The sequence below is a fragment of the Lepisosteus platostomus genome, chromosome 14 (genome assembly GCF_059453375.1).
Source record: "Lepisosteus platostomus isolate fLepPlt1 chromosome 14, fLepPlt1.hap1, whole genome shotgun sequence".
NCBI lineage: Eukaryota > Metazoa > Chordata > Actinopteri > Semionotiformes > Lepisosteidae > Lepisosteus > Lepisosteus platostomus.
In genome coordinates this window covers 26,924,769-26,940,152 of record NC_142624.1, presented here as the reverse complement: position 1 = coordinate 26,940,152, position 15,384 = coordinate 26,924,769, and the positions used below count along the sequence as shown (strand labels likewise).

General features: G+C 39.4%; 2 protein-coding genes across 2 annotated transcripts; one reads left to right on the top strand and one right to left on the bottom strand.

Annotated features, from left to right (window-relative positions):
- Nucleotides 1-4,418: 4,418 nt before the first annotated feature.
- Nucleotides 4,419-8,284, top strand: ccdc89 (coiled-coil domain containing 89). Its single transcript, XM_088605380.1, has 7 exons — nucleotides 4,419-4,880; nucleotides 5,644-6,116; nucleotides 6,308-6,438; nucleotides 6,740-6,876; nucleotides 7,041-7,117; nucleotides 7,226-7,325; nucleotides 7,556-8,284. The coding sequence occupies exons 1-7, from the start codon at nucleotides 4,821-4,823 to the stop codon at nucleotides 7,640-7,642; spliced, it is 1,065 nt and encodes a 354-aa protein (XP_088461506.1). The 5' UTR covers nucleotides 4,419-4,820; the 3' UTR covers nucleotides 7,643-8,284.
- On the bottom strand, nucleotides 7,946-13,846 carry atp5f1b (ATP synthase F1 subunit beta). The gene is made up of 10 exons (XM_088605378.1): nucleotides 13,688-13,846; nucleotides 12,399-12,581; nucleotides 12,074-12,248; nucleotides 11,832-11,953; nucleotides 10,847-11,031; nucleotides 10,558-10,716; nucleotides 10,061-10,183; nucleotides 9,489-9,701; nucleotides 8,396-8,597; nucleotides 7,946-8,209 (listed from the first exon to the last, which is right to left on the bottom strand). Exons 1-10 carry the CDS (start codon nucleotides 13,791-13,793, stop codon nucleotides 8,112-8,114), a joined length of 1,566 nt encoding a protein of 521 aa, XP_088461504.1. The 5' UTR covers nucleotides 13,794-13,846; the 3' UTR covers nucleotides 7,946-8,111.
- Between the last annotated feature and the right edge of the window lie 1,538 nt (nucleotides 13,847-15,384).

Below are 15,384 nucleotides of genomic sequence, written 5' to 3'. Positions count from 1 at the left end.
CCGAGACATTGCGCTTTGAATACTCCTTTCGCTCCGGCCCACTGGATAAAAAAAAACCCTTTCTACCAGGGACCCAGGAACCGGCATAATTCAATCATTCACACTAATAAGCTGTCGTCGTCCGCACCCCTACAACACAGTGTACTTGCTGCGAGTTCAATACGTTGGCAATACATTTTCTATGGAAAACTTAGAGTCCATCAACTGTTTTTCTGTGACTCAGTCAAAGCAGATAGCTGATTTAAAATTGGCACACAAAAAAGAGTTGTTAACCTGTCATGATGCGCATTGGCGCAACAGCATATTGAGACACACGGTCACCTCTTTGCCAGTTTGAAGCAACTTTTTACCCATTTCTTCACGGCTCTCAAGCGCGCCATTTTTAACTTGTTTAGAGGCGATTTTACACCCCATATAACACACAGCTCACAAATTTTAATCCTTATTTCTGAATTTCAGTATGGAATTTACTTATTTCACAATGAAGATGAAATTGAAATATATTGGATGCACTGACCTGGTGAATAGATTATTTGAAAATACCACCATCATGTTGAAAACTTTTTTGAAATCAACAGTTACTGATTTTAATAAATTTTATTCAAGGAAAGTACAGTCACATATCTGCATGATGATGTATAATCTCGTATTTTAACACAAATTACGTGAGGCCACGTATATTCAGGCGACTACGTGTCAGGTGTGATAGATCAGATCTCTGTTTATCTTATTAAACCGACACAAAGACAACGGTTATTTGGGAAGACTAGCTCTAATCGCCAACGCAGAGATAACCATCAATACTATATTGTAAACGGCTTGAAGGCGGAGGAGCGCTTCACAGTGCTTGTATTCAGTATCAGGGCTACCTTAGTGTGTTGGTACGGGACAGCACCGGGGTCAAGCCCCAGTAACACGAGGGTAAGATAAGCATATTCAATGAGCTTTTCGACACATCCAGTGGCACAGCAGAAGAAAAAAAAAGAATGAAAGAAAAAAAAACATTCTCCCGAGAGACTACATTTCACTGCAAGTATTTCTTACTGTGAATGAGAAAAAGAATTTCCCCCCAAATGACTGGCGTCTCTTTATCCACCTCTTTTGCCAGAGAGCTTGTTGAATTCCTTTCGTGGTTTCACAGCAAGTGTCGGGACGACCAAACGTAACCAGCAGCGTTATTTAATGGACTCGACTTCGGCTAAAGTAGCCTATAGTTTAATCCAAAGGGTAACAACTGGCGGAGCAAATGTTTAGTTTGACAAAATAAAGTATATTTGTTGGGGGGTTTTGTTCATTACAAGCTTCATGTGTTCGTAGGATTTAGTGTTAATATCCTGTTTAATGGCAATGAACACCATACGTGTATATCTATAATGTGTTTTAATTCGATAATACTTCGAAATCACAATTATTTTCCACAAACGAGCATGACATGTTTGAAAGGTCTATTCAAAGCTAAGGCCAATTGTTGATTCCCAAATTGCTAAAACGTTAATTTCCTGGGAAACAAGCCTTAACTGTGAAATCTCCCTTAAATAGATCTGCAGCAAACATTATCCTTCATATACTTAAGTTAGCCAGCGTATAAGGCTACTTATAAGGTTTAGATAAATTGCTTTCCTATTTTACATGCTTGTAACAACTATCAATATCCTCCAAACCTTGCTAAAGTTAGTTTCTGTCACTTTTACAAAGCTTAATCAATAACGTGTCATATAATGTAGTCTTTTGAAATATATTTTTCTCCAAGAAAGATGGAATATATTAGAATGTCTATTTATGAATCCATTTCTCATTTGCAAAAGACATCATGAAAAAATATGTATTATAAAATTACGGCCATACTGCTCTAGCGACCCTGGAAGGTGATTCAATTCGAAATTTGCTCATCTTATATTTTTAAGAAAAATGATAACTATCAGTACATTTGCCAAATACATTTTGAGATTACAACAAACAACCAATGTTTATTTCTAGATGTGCAAATATCGCAACCCGTTAGTTTCACTCAGCCACCCAGATTTTTGCATACGCATCTATTGAAAAAGGGGTTTTAAAACGAAAACTTTAGACATCTGGGAATTGTTGATATTAATAATTAATAATTATTAATTAATATTTTCTCAATATACTTCGCAGCGAATAATGCGATTGCTTTTTAATGCTATATTTTAATCTACCATATTGTTGCATTGCAACTACAGCTGTAAAACAACACAGAACTTTCATGTAATTTAGCATTGTCACCAGAAGAGAAACAAGGCCTTAAAGATTTCACTATTCCTATTTTACTATTCCAATACATGAAAACTTATAATGGTTATCATCCGGTTTCCAGAAAAGAAAACTACCACGATACGGTTTAGAAAAAAAATCTCGATTGAGCTTATATGTAAATGGAATGGGACATAGAAAAGACATTTTAAAAATACTAATACTAATTGAATAACTATTGGTAATGCAACAACATTGTGGAGAAGGTTCTTGTGTTATACATGGGGGTGTGGGGAACATGACAAAGGTCTTTATTAAACCTGTGCAGACAGAGCCTTTTTAAACTTATTAGATAAGGTCATTGGGTTTCAAAAGAGAAGCTGATCTCCATGGCCCTTTGAATTTTCAGTGAAATATGTTGGGGCTGTTGAAGTTATTGACTTTCTGTTAATTCCCTTTTTAGCATTTTTAATCATGTGAAATCTATACATAAAGTGTGCATGTACGGTATGAGTTGGTATTAACAAGCGTGTTCGTATAAAATGAAACTGGCCAATCTACACTTACGTGGAAGATTCTAAAGCAGCATGTTAGTGATGCTCTGCCTCTTTTCTTTTTGCCTTATGTAAACATGACCATACACTTCTTTTTCCCTTTGAGCAAATGACAATGATGAAAAGCTACAGCTAAAAACTCAGACTCTTTTGAAAAGCATGAAAAGAAGAAGGTGTAACAAGATAATAAGGGGACTCTTACATTTTTCAGGGTGGCTAACTTTAACCCTTTGTATTGCACTATTCTTTAAATACATTGTGAGGCTTCTCTAGGTTCCGACAGCATTTTGTTTTCCTGAGCTGTGGTTTTTGGCACCAGCGCAGGGTATGGTATCTAACTTCAGATTCAGCTACACCACACACATTGAGGTGTTGCCCCATAGTAGAAAGTAATGTATGACTTAATGCGTTAAACATAAATGACATTTTATTAACCAGGATTTTCTTCCCACTCTTTTAAACCAGGTGTTCTAAGGTCACTTACAACTGGCAGAATTTATGGTGCTTGATCTGCTTAATCATCAGTTTCAAAGCTGAGAAATGGGTTAAAAATTCTTCAACAGCTTCTTGTTTTGCCATCTACTGTAGGTAAAAACAAAACACCTTTGTTTAAAAACTTTGCACCTTTCTGTTGCTGTGATAAGGTATTTTCTAGAAATGTGTACAATAAGTGGGTGTATTGCACATTAAACACAGATAATAAATGTTAAGTCAATACTTTAGAGTACATGCCATCAGTCATAAAACTTCGTTAATTTCAGCATTGCTGTTTACCTTAACCAGTTAGTTGTTTTAATAAATTATTTCTTCATTAAATATGTATATCATTTCAGTCCTAAAATTGTTTTTTTTTTCCATTCTGAAGTCATTGCTTGTAAGATTTGCTCCAAATTTAGGTGAGTTAAAAACTTTAGGAAAAAAATAATTGTTTATTGTTTACTTTTTAATTGGTTCTTTTTACTCAGATTCACCGATTCAATACATGCGTGAAAATTGCATCTGCACACGATATCGTGCGGATTTTCTAAAATACGTTTTAGACCGAACTCCTGCGGGTTTCCTGCAACTCCAAATACCCTATAATACTCCTTCAGGAATCCATCAGAGCCCTGCAGAGCTCCTTTCACTAGAAAAATAAAGAATTCCTGAGGAGTCTTGAAGGATAAGAATCCGTTAGTATTTTGCCCACCTCCTATATCCCCAAGCTACCCCCCACAAAAAAAAATCAGGAACCGTGTGGGAATTGGTTCAACTATTACGATCAGTATACATTTTGTAAACCGTTAAAAGGGGATAAAAAAATATTGCAGCCAGCTTATTCCAAACCGAAGAATGTCCCCATCGCCTGCTATTGATTTCACGCTCAAGTAATAACAAAAATTGACCACAAGTAAAACATGGATCATACAATACGCCAAATTTGTCATTACTGTAGTGTACGGTCACATCACGTTACACCAGTTCCTGATTAGAAATAACAACATATTAGCAACCCGTAAGAAAACTGCGCTTTCCACAAAGAACTGCAGAGCTATAGCCCCACCTTGTGGCCTAACTTGCCGCAGTGTTTTAACAACCTTGGAAATCAGTTCACCCAACTCCTTCTCATTTGAGGATATTCATTAAATGCAACTACCAGAACACCAAAACAAGGATTGTTTCTTTCTTTTTTCAGATTTTCAGATTTTAAAACATGTCGGTTCTCTGTATCTTCAAATGTTCTTTGCAGGAACTGCAGAATCCAACGTGATGGGACATGTCTGGCGTCACAATTTCCCCCCTGTACCATCGGTTATTGTATTAATTTTTAAAGGCAGTAGCTGCAGTTGATGTGTATGTGGGAACACTGTTTACAAAGGACAAAAAGGCAGAGTGACAGCCAATATTGTCCCAGCGAGGCCGCCGTATGATTGTTTCTAGTGGCAACAGGCGAAGCTTTGTATTGTAACCTGCAGTGCAAACGGATCGTCGACGGATCAACAGGCGAGCTGGGCAGCAGTGATTTTGTAGCAGCATCTGTATCCGAGGGGTGTTTACAGGGGGAAAATCAACATGGCATCTCCCCACCGAACTCCCAGAGACCTTAAGAAGATGATCACCGACACGAAGCAGGTTAGAAATTACGTCATGTCATCCACGGTCCACACCCGTTTTCTAGCTTTTGTCCGTTATGTTTGCCAATATGATCTCCGCACCAGTATTTTTTAAATGATTTTTGCGAGTTAATGCGTATTCGCAATTGCAGCAGCAATGTAAGGCGCTAGTGAAGGAACACGACTAGAGCTATGTTCAGGTTATAAGAGATATGTGGCATATGCAAAAGATACGTATGCGTAAAATGTATCTAAATGGAATACAAAGGGAAGTTTTTTTTTTTCATTTCTCCTGTGCTGATCTAAAGATATTGGTGTCGGTTTTTTTTTTTTACAATATTTACCCTAGGGACATATTGTATTTCAAGCACCGACAAGGACATTATTTATAAGCAATGTTTGTTTTATAAAGTGGATACTTAAGGGAGTTGACTGTTAAATGTATACGCAACACCACATGACGAATGCAGGCCTATAAAGACGAATCTTTTGACACCATCTGCTTACGCTACTTGATCCATCACATTTTTTTTTTAATTGGTAAATTTAAAATACGACGGGGTTGCATCTGGGGAACTGTCCATTTTTGGTGCCACGTTTGTTTTTACGCGTGCTGTCACGCCTAAAGTTTTGCCTTTTCCTTTCTGTTTTCTACTTCGTGTGTATATATAGTACGAGACGAATCTATACAGACGCATAAACCAACTGAACATCAAACATGAGGTGGAAGAACCTAGTCTTTCATTTGTGACATTAAGTATATGTGTCCTGTTTCTGCATAGGAAATGGATGACGTGCACACAGCTCTGGAGAAGCTTCGGGGTCTTTCCCAGGACGACAAGACGGAAAGTGCTCTGCTGAGATCCAGAATTGACGAGCAATCCAGCCTGATCTGCATTTTAAAGCAGAGAGCCGATGAAATGCTGCTGCGGTGCCAGGCGCTGGAGAGGATCAACAGTGAGCTGGAGACCCTGAGAGAGGACGTGCACAAGGAGCTGGAAAACGAGAGGAAGCGATCGTCCCAGCTGGAGCAGAGGTTCTTGGATTTGGCGGCCAACCACCAGGAGTTAATCAACTTCAAAGACGAGTACAAAAGACAAAACGCAGAGCTGAAGGAGGAGAACGAGAGGCTTCAGCAGGAGAATGAAAACCTCTTCTGTAAAGAGCTCCAGGAGAAAGAGGAAGTCATTTTGCAGCTTACCCAGGAATTAAAAGACCTTGCAGAACAGCACAAGATCCTAGAGGCTGAATATAAGTGAGCATAACCCAAATTCCACGCAAGAGAAATGTATCTTCCTCACCCATTGTAGTGTATCATTTCCCGTTTAGAGAATGCCAGTTGTTCAGGCTCGGTAGTTCAGTTATTGTTATAGGGAAAGATACTGTACATTTTCTGTTGCTGCTTTTTACACTGCTATGATTTTAAGGGTTTTCTGTCTTTAACAGGGAAAAGACAAATGGATTCCAGACCAAATTGAAAGAACTGATCATAACCCATCAGACTAAAGAAGCATCTTTACAGGGTGAATTACAGGATACGCAGAAACAATTAAAAGATGCTGTGGAAATGTGCACTGGTAAGTATTCATTAGTTTGGGGTCTATGAGCAAAGAACAGTTGCTTGTATTATACTAGACTCACAGTAAGTTGCTTATTGTAGTAGATCTTAGGTTTTTGTCATTGTGAGACAGTTTACATCATATTTTACTTTTCAGATATGCCAAACTAGAGCAGAGAGAAACTGCAGACCTCAATTGGCTGTAAATGATATTAAAATGTCTATTCTGATGTCTCTATCACAGTGCTCTTTGGTAACGGATTGCTTTTCTCCTTAGGCATAATTCTCTTAGTCTAAGATGCACTGTTTTCTTATTGTAGAACTAGACTTGCAACTCAGAAGAGCAATGGAGAAGGATGCATTGGAAGAATCCCAGCTGCAGCAGAAATTGGAGGCTCTAGTCAAGGAGAAAGATGAGCTACTGGATCTTTCAATGCAAAGAGGAAGAATAATACAGGTAATTAAAATTGAGATGAAACCTTATTTTTATAACTGCACCTCTTATAAAAGATAAAGGAGTCTGAATTTAAATACACTTATTTTTTATACAAGTAACAAACAGAAATTAAGCTTTCAGCTTCAGGACTAAAGGATGGATGAATATCCCCTATTCTCTTATAGGATAAACAGAAAGAGATTCAAGAGTTAGAGGAAAAGAGAGAGGAAGCAGAAAAAGCAAGAGCAACTGCAGAAGAACGGTCAGTGCACAGCATTTTATTATATTATTGATATGGAGGTAAGAATGCACATGCTTGAAAACATAGCTGAAATGGGTTGCCATTAAATCATTTTAACTTGTTTTAAAGGTTTGAGAAAGAAGCAGCAGCTGTGGAGGCAAACCTGAAGGTTCAAGATCTTCAGCGCTGTCTTGATGAATCGGAACAGTCATACAATGACCTAAAGAAGGTGCGTTGAAACTTTGGGGGAAAAACCAAAAACAATTGTCCTGCTTAATGAAACGTCTGGAATTATGCAACAGTTGAACGCTACCATTTAAATCATGCAAATTGTTCCAAGGGACTCCTCTGCCAGCTATAGTTCTTGTGAACCAAGACTGAAAAAAGTCAAGCTGAAGACCATCACCTATTTTTTATTTTTCTTCGTATGCTCAACAGTGTTCCCCAATTGTTTTCTAGGATTTTGAGGCCTATAAAAAACACAGCAGTGACCTTCTTGCAAAGGAAAAGGAATTAAATGCCAAACTACGCCACATGATTGGTTAAAGCTACCATCAACTGCATTTAGTGTACTTCTACCCATGCATGTTTAACTACTTTTTTAATAAACCATAACTAATTATTCCAAGGCTCGTCTGTATTGGGTAAAAGAGTACCATATAATGCATGTAGAGCTCAACTAGAACACCCTCATTTTCAATATTGTTATCAAGCTAGTAATAGTGTTGACCAAAGCTCCCCATCTACTATAAGCTGAGTTTTGCATCCATTAAGCAGGTCAATTGGGGAATCGGCATAGGACTGTTAAAGAACCTTGTGTGTCTAGAAGCAAACAAAAACTAAGCAATGTTTACAACAAGAGATTTTATTTCCATCTCCACCATTCCCATTAACATGGAAACATTAAATAGAAATGACTTTTCTTGGAAGATGACACGACATCAGATACAGGTTTTGAATGTTAAACGTTATGAATCAAGTGCTCCTCTGTGAACATATCTCCCCTTCACATCATTTATGAATGTTCTTCAGCCAGTTTCTCTGCTTTCTGGACTACCTCTTCAATGGGGCCAACCATGTAAAATGCCTGCTCAGGCAAGCCATCATATTCACCTATAAAACAAAATCAGAATTACATGTAAAGAATGCCATCTGAGAATCCAGCTTATTAAATATAACAAATTTAAAGCTTCAGTGTTCAGAATGTAGTCACTCTTTACCTACTCCTATTGAGTCTGGGCTTTAAGAGACATTCCAGTTAACTTGACATGGTCTAAAGTGTTGCTTAATAAATATTACCTGCAAGAATACTCTTGAACCCTTTGATGGTCTCTTTGAGGGGTACCAGCTTTCCCAAGTGACCAGTGAACACTTCAGCAACCTGGAATGGCTGCGACAGGAAACGCTGAATCTTGCGAGCGCGAGCCACAGTCAGCTTATCTTCCTCAGACAGCTCATCCATACCCAAGATGGCAATAATATCCTGAAGGGATTTATAATCCTGCAATAAAAATATTTAAAATATTGTCACACTATTGCATACTTGCAAGTTTCACACCCAATTTAAAGGAGAACTGCAGTCTCAATTTCTCAGACTGGTTATTAAATCTCAGTAAGAAACATTCTCTAAAAGTATAGAAACATTTTACAAATTCCAAATTAAGCACAAAATTGTGAACTTTGTGAAAGTACTGCAAGTCACAACATTGTTGCAAACCCCGATTTCGCCATGGGTGAAAGCTTAAGTTCCCACCAGTTGCGACGTGAAGTGGCTCTTCCTGCTCACTAGTCATTATAATGACTGAGGTAATGTATGAGCGAATAAGTACAGGCTGTGGGGCAAACATTTCACCAATATGTCCCTACGTGATCTGCACACAGTTTTTGGCAAACTCTCAATTTTATTGGATTTCAATTAAGAGATATTCACAAGCCTGCTTGTTAATGTAATCAGGCCACAACATCAACAGAAGTTTTGTTCCCTCACTCTGAATCGCAGCACATGGCGCTGTACATAACCAATAATTTCATTTATTTGGTGATGTAAATTGGAGGTTTTACACTTTTGACTCCAAAATATAAAAAAAGCATTGCAGTTCCCCTTTAAGGGTCATTAAACACACTGCACCCTTAAGATCAGTGTATCAAAATAATTCCCTCATTCCACATGGTCTCAATCAAACCACTCCTCCAACCCATTGTGAAAACTGCTTAAGTAACACTCACTAGGGAATACTGCATGGTTGACTTTTTAATGCCAAATGCTGAATGTTCTAAAAAAAAAAAACAGGTTCCTTATTCAAAAAGGGTTTGGAAGTTCCCTGAAAAACAAAAGCATTTGCACACATGGCTCCTCGGCAGCAGTTCTTTAAACTGTAATGAAGACTTTTACCTGAAGGATCTTCTGCACACCACGGGCAACATCATAGTGCTCTGCGCCTACAATGTTGGGGTCCATGATTCTGGATGTGGAGTCCAGGGGATCCACAGCTGGGTAGATGCCCAGCTCAGCAATAGCACGGGACAGCACAGTGGTGGCATCCAAGTGAGCAAAAGTGGTGGCGGGAGCAGGATCAGTCAAATCATCAGCAGGCACATAGATAGCCTTGACAATGAAACAAGAGATTCCAAGATCATTCATTGAAAGAGTCTTAACATACTGCTTCACTTGCTGGTTTGGCAACATAAGTACTGGGAATTGTAATAGGCTGGGTAAGTTACTGAATATAAGTGGCAAAATAATCAAATCAACTTAAGTATCCTTTATAGAGGGTGACTAAGACAGCCAAAAGCATCATCCTGTAACACTACTGTATACTCTTCCCTTTATGGTGATGTTTGTCATTGTGTTGTGTTTGTGCCGTAAAACATATTTCCCCTAAGGGACAAAGTTTGAATTGAAGCTGCAGAATACATTATACATTGGGGCTGTGCAATATCCGACAGGTTTTTGGTTGTCCATACCTGTACTGAAGTAATGGAACCCTTTTTGGTGGTGGTGATTCTCTCCTGCATGGTACCCATGTCAGTGGCCAGGGTTGGCTGGTAACCTACAGCAGATGGAATACGCCCCAGCAGGGCAGACACCTAATGATGAAAGACGGGAACAAGAAATCAGTGAGGGGATTATATCCAGTGCACTCAAGTTTATGAAACACTTGTACCCCATCCATGGTCAATACACATTTAAACTGGAAGCAAATTTATACAGGTAGGGAAACATAACTGATGCATTTCTGAACAATTTTTCCTATGGAATTGTGGTTCTTAAACTACAACCTCATCATATTTTGGAAAGAGCCTAAAAGAATCCAATTCCATCCTGACTTACAAAAAGGGTCTGGATTTTAAAAGGTTAAAAACAATACAGCTTCACTTATTTAACGCCTACACTACATCTACCAGAATGTCTCCAGATGCGTCAACCTGCCCCATGACCACTTCCAGTCCAGCAAACTGACCTCTGAACCAGCCTGAGTGAATCTGAAGATGTTGTCAATGAAAAGCAGCACATCCTGTCCTTCCTGATCACGGAAATACTCGGCAACAGTAAGACCAGTCAGGGCAACTCTGGCACGGGCACCTGGGGGTTCGTTCATCTGTCCGTACACCAGCGCCACCTGAAGTCAACCCAACCACAATGTCCGTTAAGACGTGAAAGTCAAATTTAAGATTTGTAATTAAAAAAAAAATGACAAGACTTGCACACTGCCATTAGCAAAACTAGAAAAATTCCTACAAATGTTTTACCTTTGAAGTGGTGTCCTTCAGGTTGATGACACCGGACTCAATCATTTCATGGTACAAATCATTTCCCTCACGGGTGCGCTCTCCCACCCCAGCGAACACAGAGTAACCACCATGGGCCTTGGCCACATTATTGATCAGCTCCATAATGAGCACAGTTTTGCCAACACCTGCTCCTCCAAACAGACCTGAGAAAGAAAAGGTTAGTGACCACATGTATTCCATCCATTCCTGTGGACATTACAAATTATAAATCATGAAATTTAAAAGTATTAAGTAGAAATAATCCCTTCAGCGAGCCTATTATGAAAAGCATTAAAACACAGAAGGCAGAGTCAAATATGAAGTGCATTCTAATTTTAAGGATGATCCTTAAAAGAGCAGGTCAAATGTAAACTGCCACTTCAGACACTGAACGGCATGACAACTGCAGCAATTGATGAAAGTAATTATACACCTAAACGCTAATCACAATTACACCCAAGTGCCACTTTTTTAAATTGTGACTGATCAAAATATTCACAGAGGTGCAAAACACTTTGTTGTTGGCAGGTTTTAGATGCTAGCCATAAACCATGCTTCATATAAAACTTGTTACACACCGTTTTCAGTGTACATTAAAATTAGCTCCTATATATTATTCAAAATGACTCCTAAATCATGCAATGTGTAAAACTGGAAAAAAAAGATTAATGTATCACTGAGGTTTAAGCCAATGGTAGAGCCAGAGTGCAAATAAGCTTTAAACAACGTATTTTTAAGCAACCTAAGAGATATTTAGCGTGAAACCAGCACTAAACAATCTTCATTTTCAACTCCATTTGATCACTTATCCATTTGCAGCATATCATTTTATTATGTGCCCTTGCATCTAGTGCAATAACTAGAATATAGTAGTAAATTTGACCAATGTTTAGCATTATACCTAGAGTCTGAAGAGAGCTAGCCCTTGTTCAGGGTCATTCTTCTGACAGACATTTTAACTTACCGATCTTACCACCCTTGGCATAAGGGGCAAGCAGGTCAACAACCTTAATACCAGTGACCAGGATTTCTTGCTCCACACTCATGTCTGTGAATTCAGGGGCTTCTGCGTGGATGGGAGCAGTCCTGAAAAACGAAGCAAACTTGATGCGAGGGGGAAGAGCTATAGTCATCAGGCAAGCCAAGTTTTATTAATCCATCTGCGTGAACAAGGAGGGAGTACAAGCAACCACAAGGAGTACTTACTGCTTAGTGCTGATTGGTCCTCGCTCATCAATGGGCTCGCCAATGACATTCATAATTCTGCCCAGGGTTTCCGGACCGACTGGAATCCTTATTGGTGCCCCTGTGTCAATGACTTTCTGTCCACGTACCAAGCCTTCAGTGCCATCCATGGCAATGGTACGCACAGTACTCTCCCCTGTAGAGAAACAGGCAATGCTCAACTGCAAGACAGCCAGGCCACCTTTTCAGCTTAATCCACTAGCTGTATGACCAACACTGCATGAGCTAAGGGGGTTTGTCCCCTGGTATTATCATCCTGAAGCATGGGCACAAAATGCAAACTTACCCAGATGCTGTGCCACCTCCAGCACCAGCCTGGTGTCACGGCCAGCGACCTCCAGCGCGTTGAGGATGGGAGGCAGGCCCTCATCGAACTGGACGTCCACAACGGCACCGATGACTGCCACGATGCGGCCATTGGCCGTCACAGGCTTGGCTGATGGAGAAGCCTGAGCAGCATAGTTTCGGCCTGTGGACATGCATAGTTCACCGTTACCATGGCCAAATAGTACAGCACCAAGCCAAGTATAATTGAAATCTGGCAAAGGCTCTTATGCGGACATGTACAACAATGCCACAGGTCTTCAGCCACCTTAACCGTGAAAAACCGTAACAGCGCAGGCCGTATCCACGATTAAGAGTTTAAAGGACGTTATATTCTAAAATTATTTTTTTTAAGAGATGAATGTGACCAGTGTCTACAAGTATCAGACTCGTCACGCTGCAACACTGAACTCCGATTCCTTAGAAACCTCCCGTCAATGACGGTGAACTTCCTGGAGTTTAAGGTTGAAGGACAAAACGTCCTCGACATACAGGGATTCAAACTGCCAAAAAAAAAATCAAGACAATCACTAAAATACAAATAAATTCACGCTGGAAAAGGGTATACAGTGCATTCCGCTACCAAAACATAAGGGAACTATCAGGTAGCTTTAACAATAAAGGTGACATCCAAGCGGGGCACACGATTCACTAGACGCAGAAGATCACAAAATTCAAGTTGCATGCAAACCGGTGGCAGAAAACAGGGTGAAAAATAAAAGCGTGCCGTGGACTGTTGCGGATAGCTAGGAATATCTGCACTCCAATCTACCTACCTCCTCCCTACTGCCACCCACAAAAATATCAAAAACAAGAATCTAAATCTGAAAATGTTTATCCATGCCAAGGGGCTATTGTGCATGAGAAAGTCGTACTGTGGAAACATGGCAAAAAAAACAACAACGTAGACTTCATCAATCGGGCCTAGACCTCTAGCGCAGAGGCTGCTTATGACAAATAAAGGTCATTGGGATTTTCAGACCACAACCCGCCTACAAAACGACCCCAACTGGATACGGATTATTACACGGATGTTTTTACGAACTTTCGAGACATTTCAGATTCATACTCGTACGTGAGCACCGAAAACGGCATCTTTACTTAATACTGCACAGGCCTGCTGAAGACAAGGTACTATCAGCATGCAGACATGATGACACTGCCCTGCCCTGTGCTTCGTTTAATAGCGCCACCGGAATATCCACTAAGGACGTTTTTATTACAAAAAGCGTGCAATCCAGGTTGACTTACGAGAGTAAAGAGCTGCTGGAGTTCCACTGAAGACTTTTAAGGGGTTGACCCCAGGCTTCAGAGCCTGGAGTGCCCCGGTACAGCAGCGTCCTACAGCGCCCAACATGGCTAAAATGGCTGAAGGTGGAACGGGACGGAGCCGGCGGCTCTTATATATAGAGCGGGAGCTCGGCCAAACTGAGCAAGCGCGGACGAGCTGACGTACGGGCCCTGCGCACTGAGCATGCTCGGCTCACGTGGGAGTTTGGCCGCTCGAGCAAAAAAAGGGCAAAATGGAGGGACGTGTTGACGTCCTGCGTTCTGTATTAGCTAGAGACGTACTTGTGCAAGAGAAGGGGGGGTAAATGTTTGTGTGTCTAAAAAAACTGTAAAGGAAAAGTGTGTGCTTGGTAAATCAAAGCACGAGACACACTTTATATTTATTTTAAATTAGATTTGCTAATGTAGGTTAACGAATGTAAAGTTCGATTAAAAACTACAAGTCCCATAGACCTCCGCGCTGTCTGGCCAAAGAGAGCGACTATTTTTTTTTTACATTACGTACTTATAAATGGGGTGCGTTTGTGCAGAGTCTTTTCGATAGCACAAAATTAGTAGCACTCTTCTGAAGCCCCGAAACCCTTTTAACAAGAGGTGTGCATTTACAAACAGGGAAAGTGGTTTTAAAATTATGATGCATTTGTCAAATTCACACCGCCTGCAGGACACACAGGCAAAGAGTCGGAATATAGTTTCAAATGACACCTTTCAATTTATAGTTCTTAAACCAAGCGATTGTAAAGCAATATTGGCATAAATACTTTTTAAATGAAAAGTACACCTTTAAGTATTCAGTCTTTTAGACCTAAATCCAATACTCAGTGTTTGTCATAGACCTAAATATAAAAAGAAGAATAAGCAGCAAATCTGGAATACAGTATGTCCATGGATTTATTAAGTGAATTGTCCCGATAATTTATACAATCACTTATGTAATATCAAACTGCTTATTTAAAAATATAAACTCTATACTAAAACTTTAAATATAGACGTTTACTGAAAGTCAAATAGTTAAATGAAATTTAAATAGAGGAACTTTAACTCTCCAAGGAGTCCCACAGATCCACTAAAAGAACAGATCCTTTACAAACATCACAATTCTCAGGCCTCCAATAGCAAAAACTGAAAAGAGACAGCTGTTTTTTTAAATCTGGGATATTCAACTTTTCATTTAGTAAATCAGGTGAAGTGTCAATACAAAGGTTCAAATAAAAACAAGGTTTTGTAGCTGAATTCGATAGGTTTACTTTAATTCATTCCGTAAATCTACCTACAGATGTACAGTTACCTACTAGATGTGCACTGAATTTAAAATAGTCAACTGAAAGACATAAGTTGGGAAACGATAGTAGGTCAGTTTTTTCAATGAGTTATTATAGTTTCTTGTTCTCCTTACAGAAGTAGCTCTGAAAAAATGAAATAATAAATTATGTTTTCTGTTAGAAATCTAAAGATTAACAATGGCCTAATCGGACAGACATCTTCCTTAAAGAGCAGGGTGACCTTTAAAAGAAATTGATAAATAATAACAAACTTTTATTTATCCAGATGTCAATTGAGAAGTGATTCTCATTTCACCAACAGCTTGGCCGAAAGGCTTACCCAATAAGAGACAAATCAGAGAATGAAAAGAATAATCAATAAAAAAAGATGGTGCT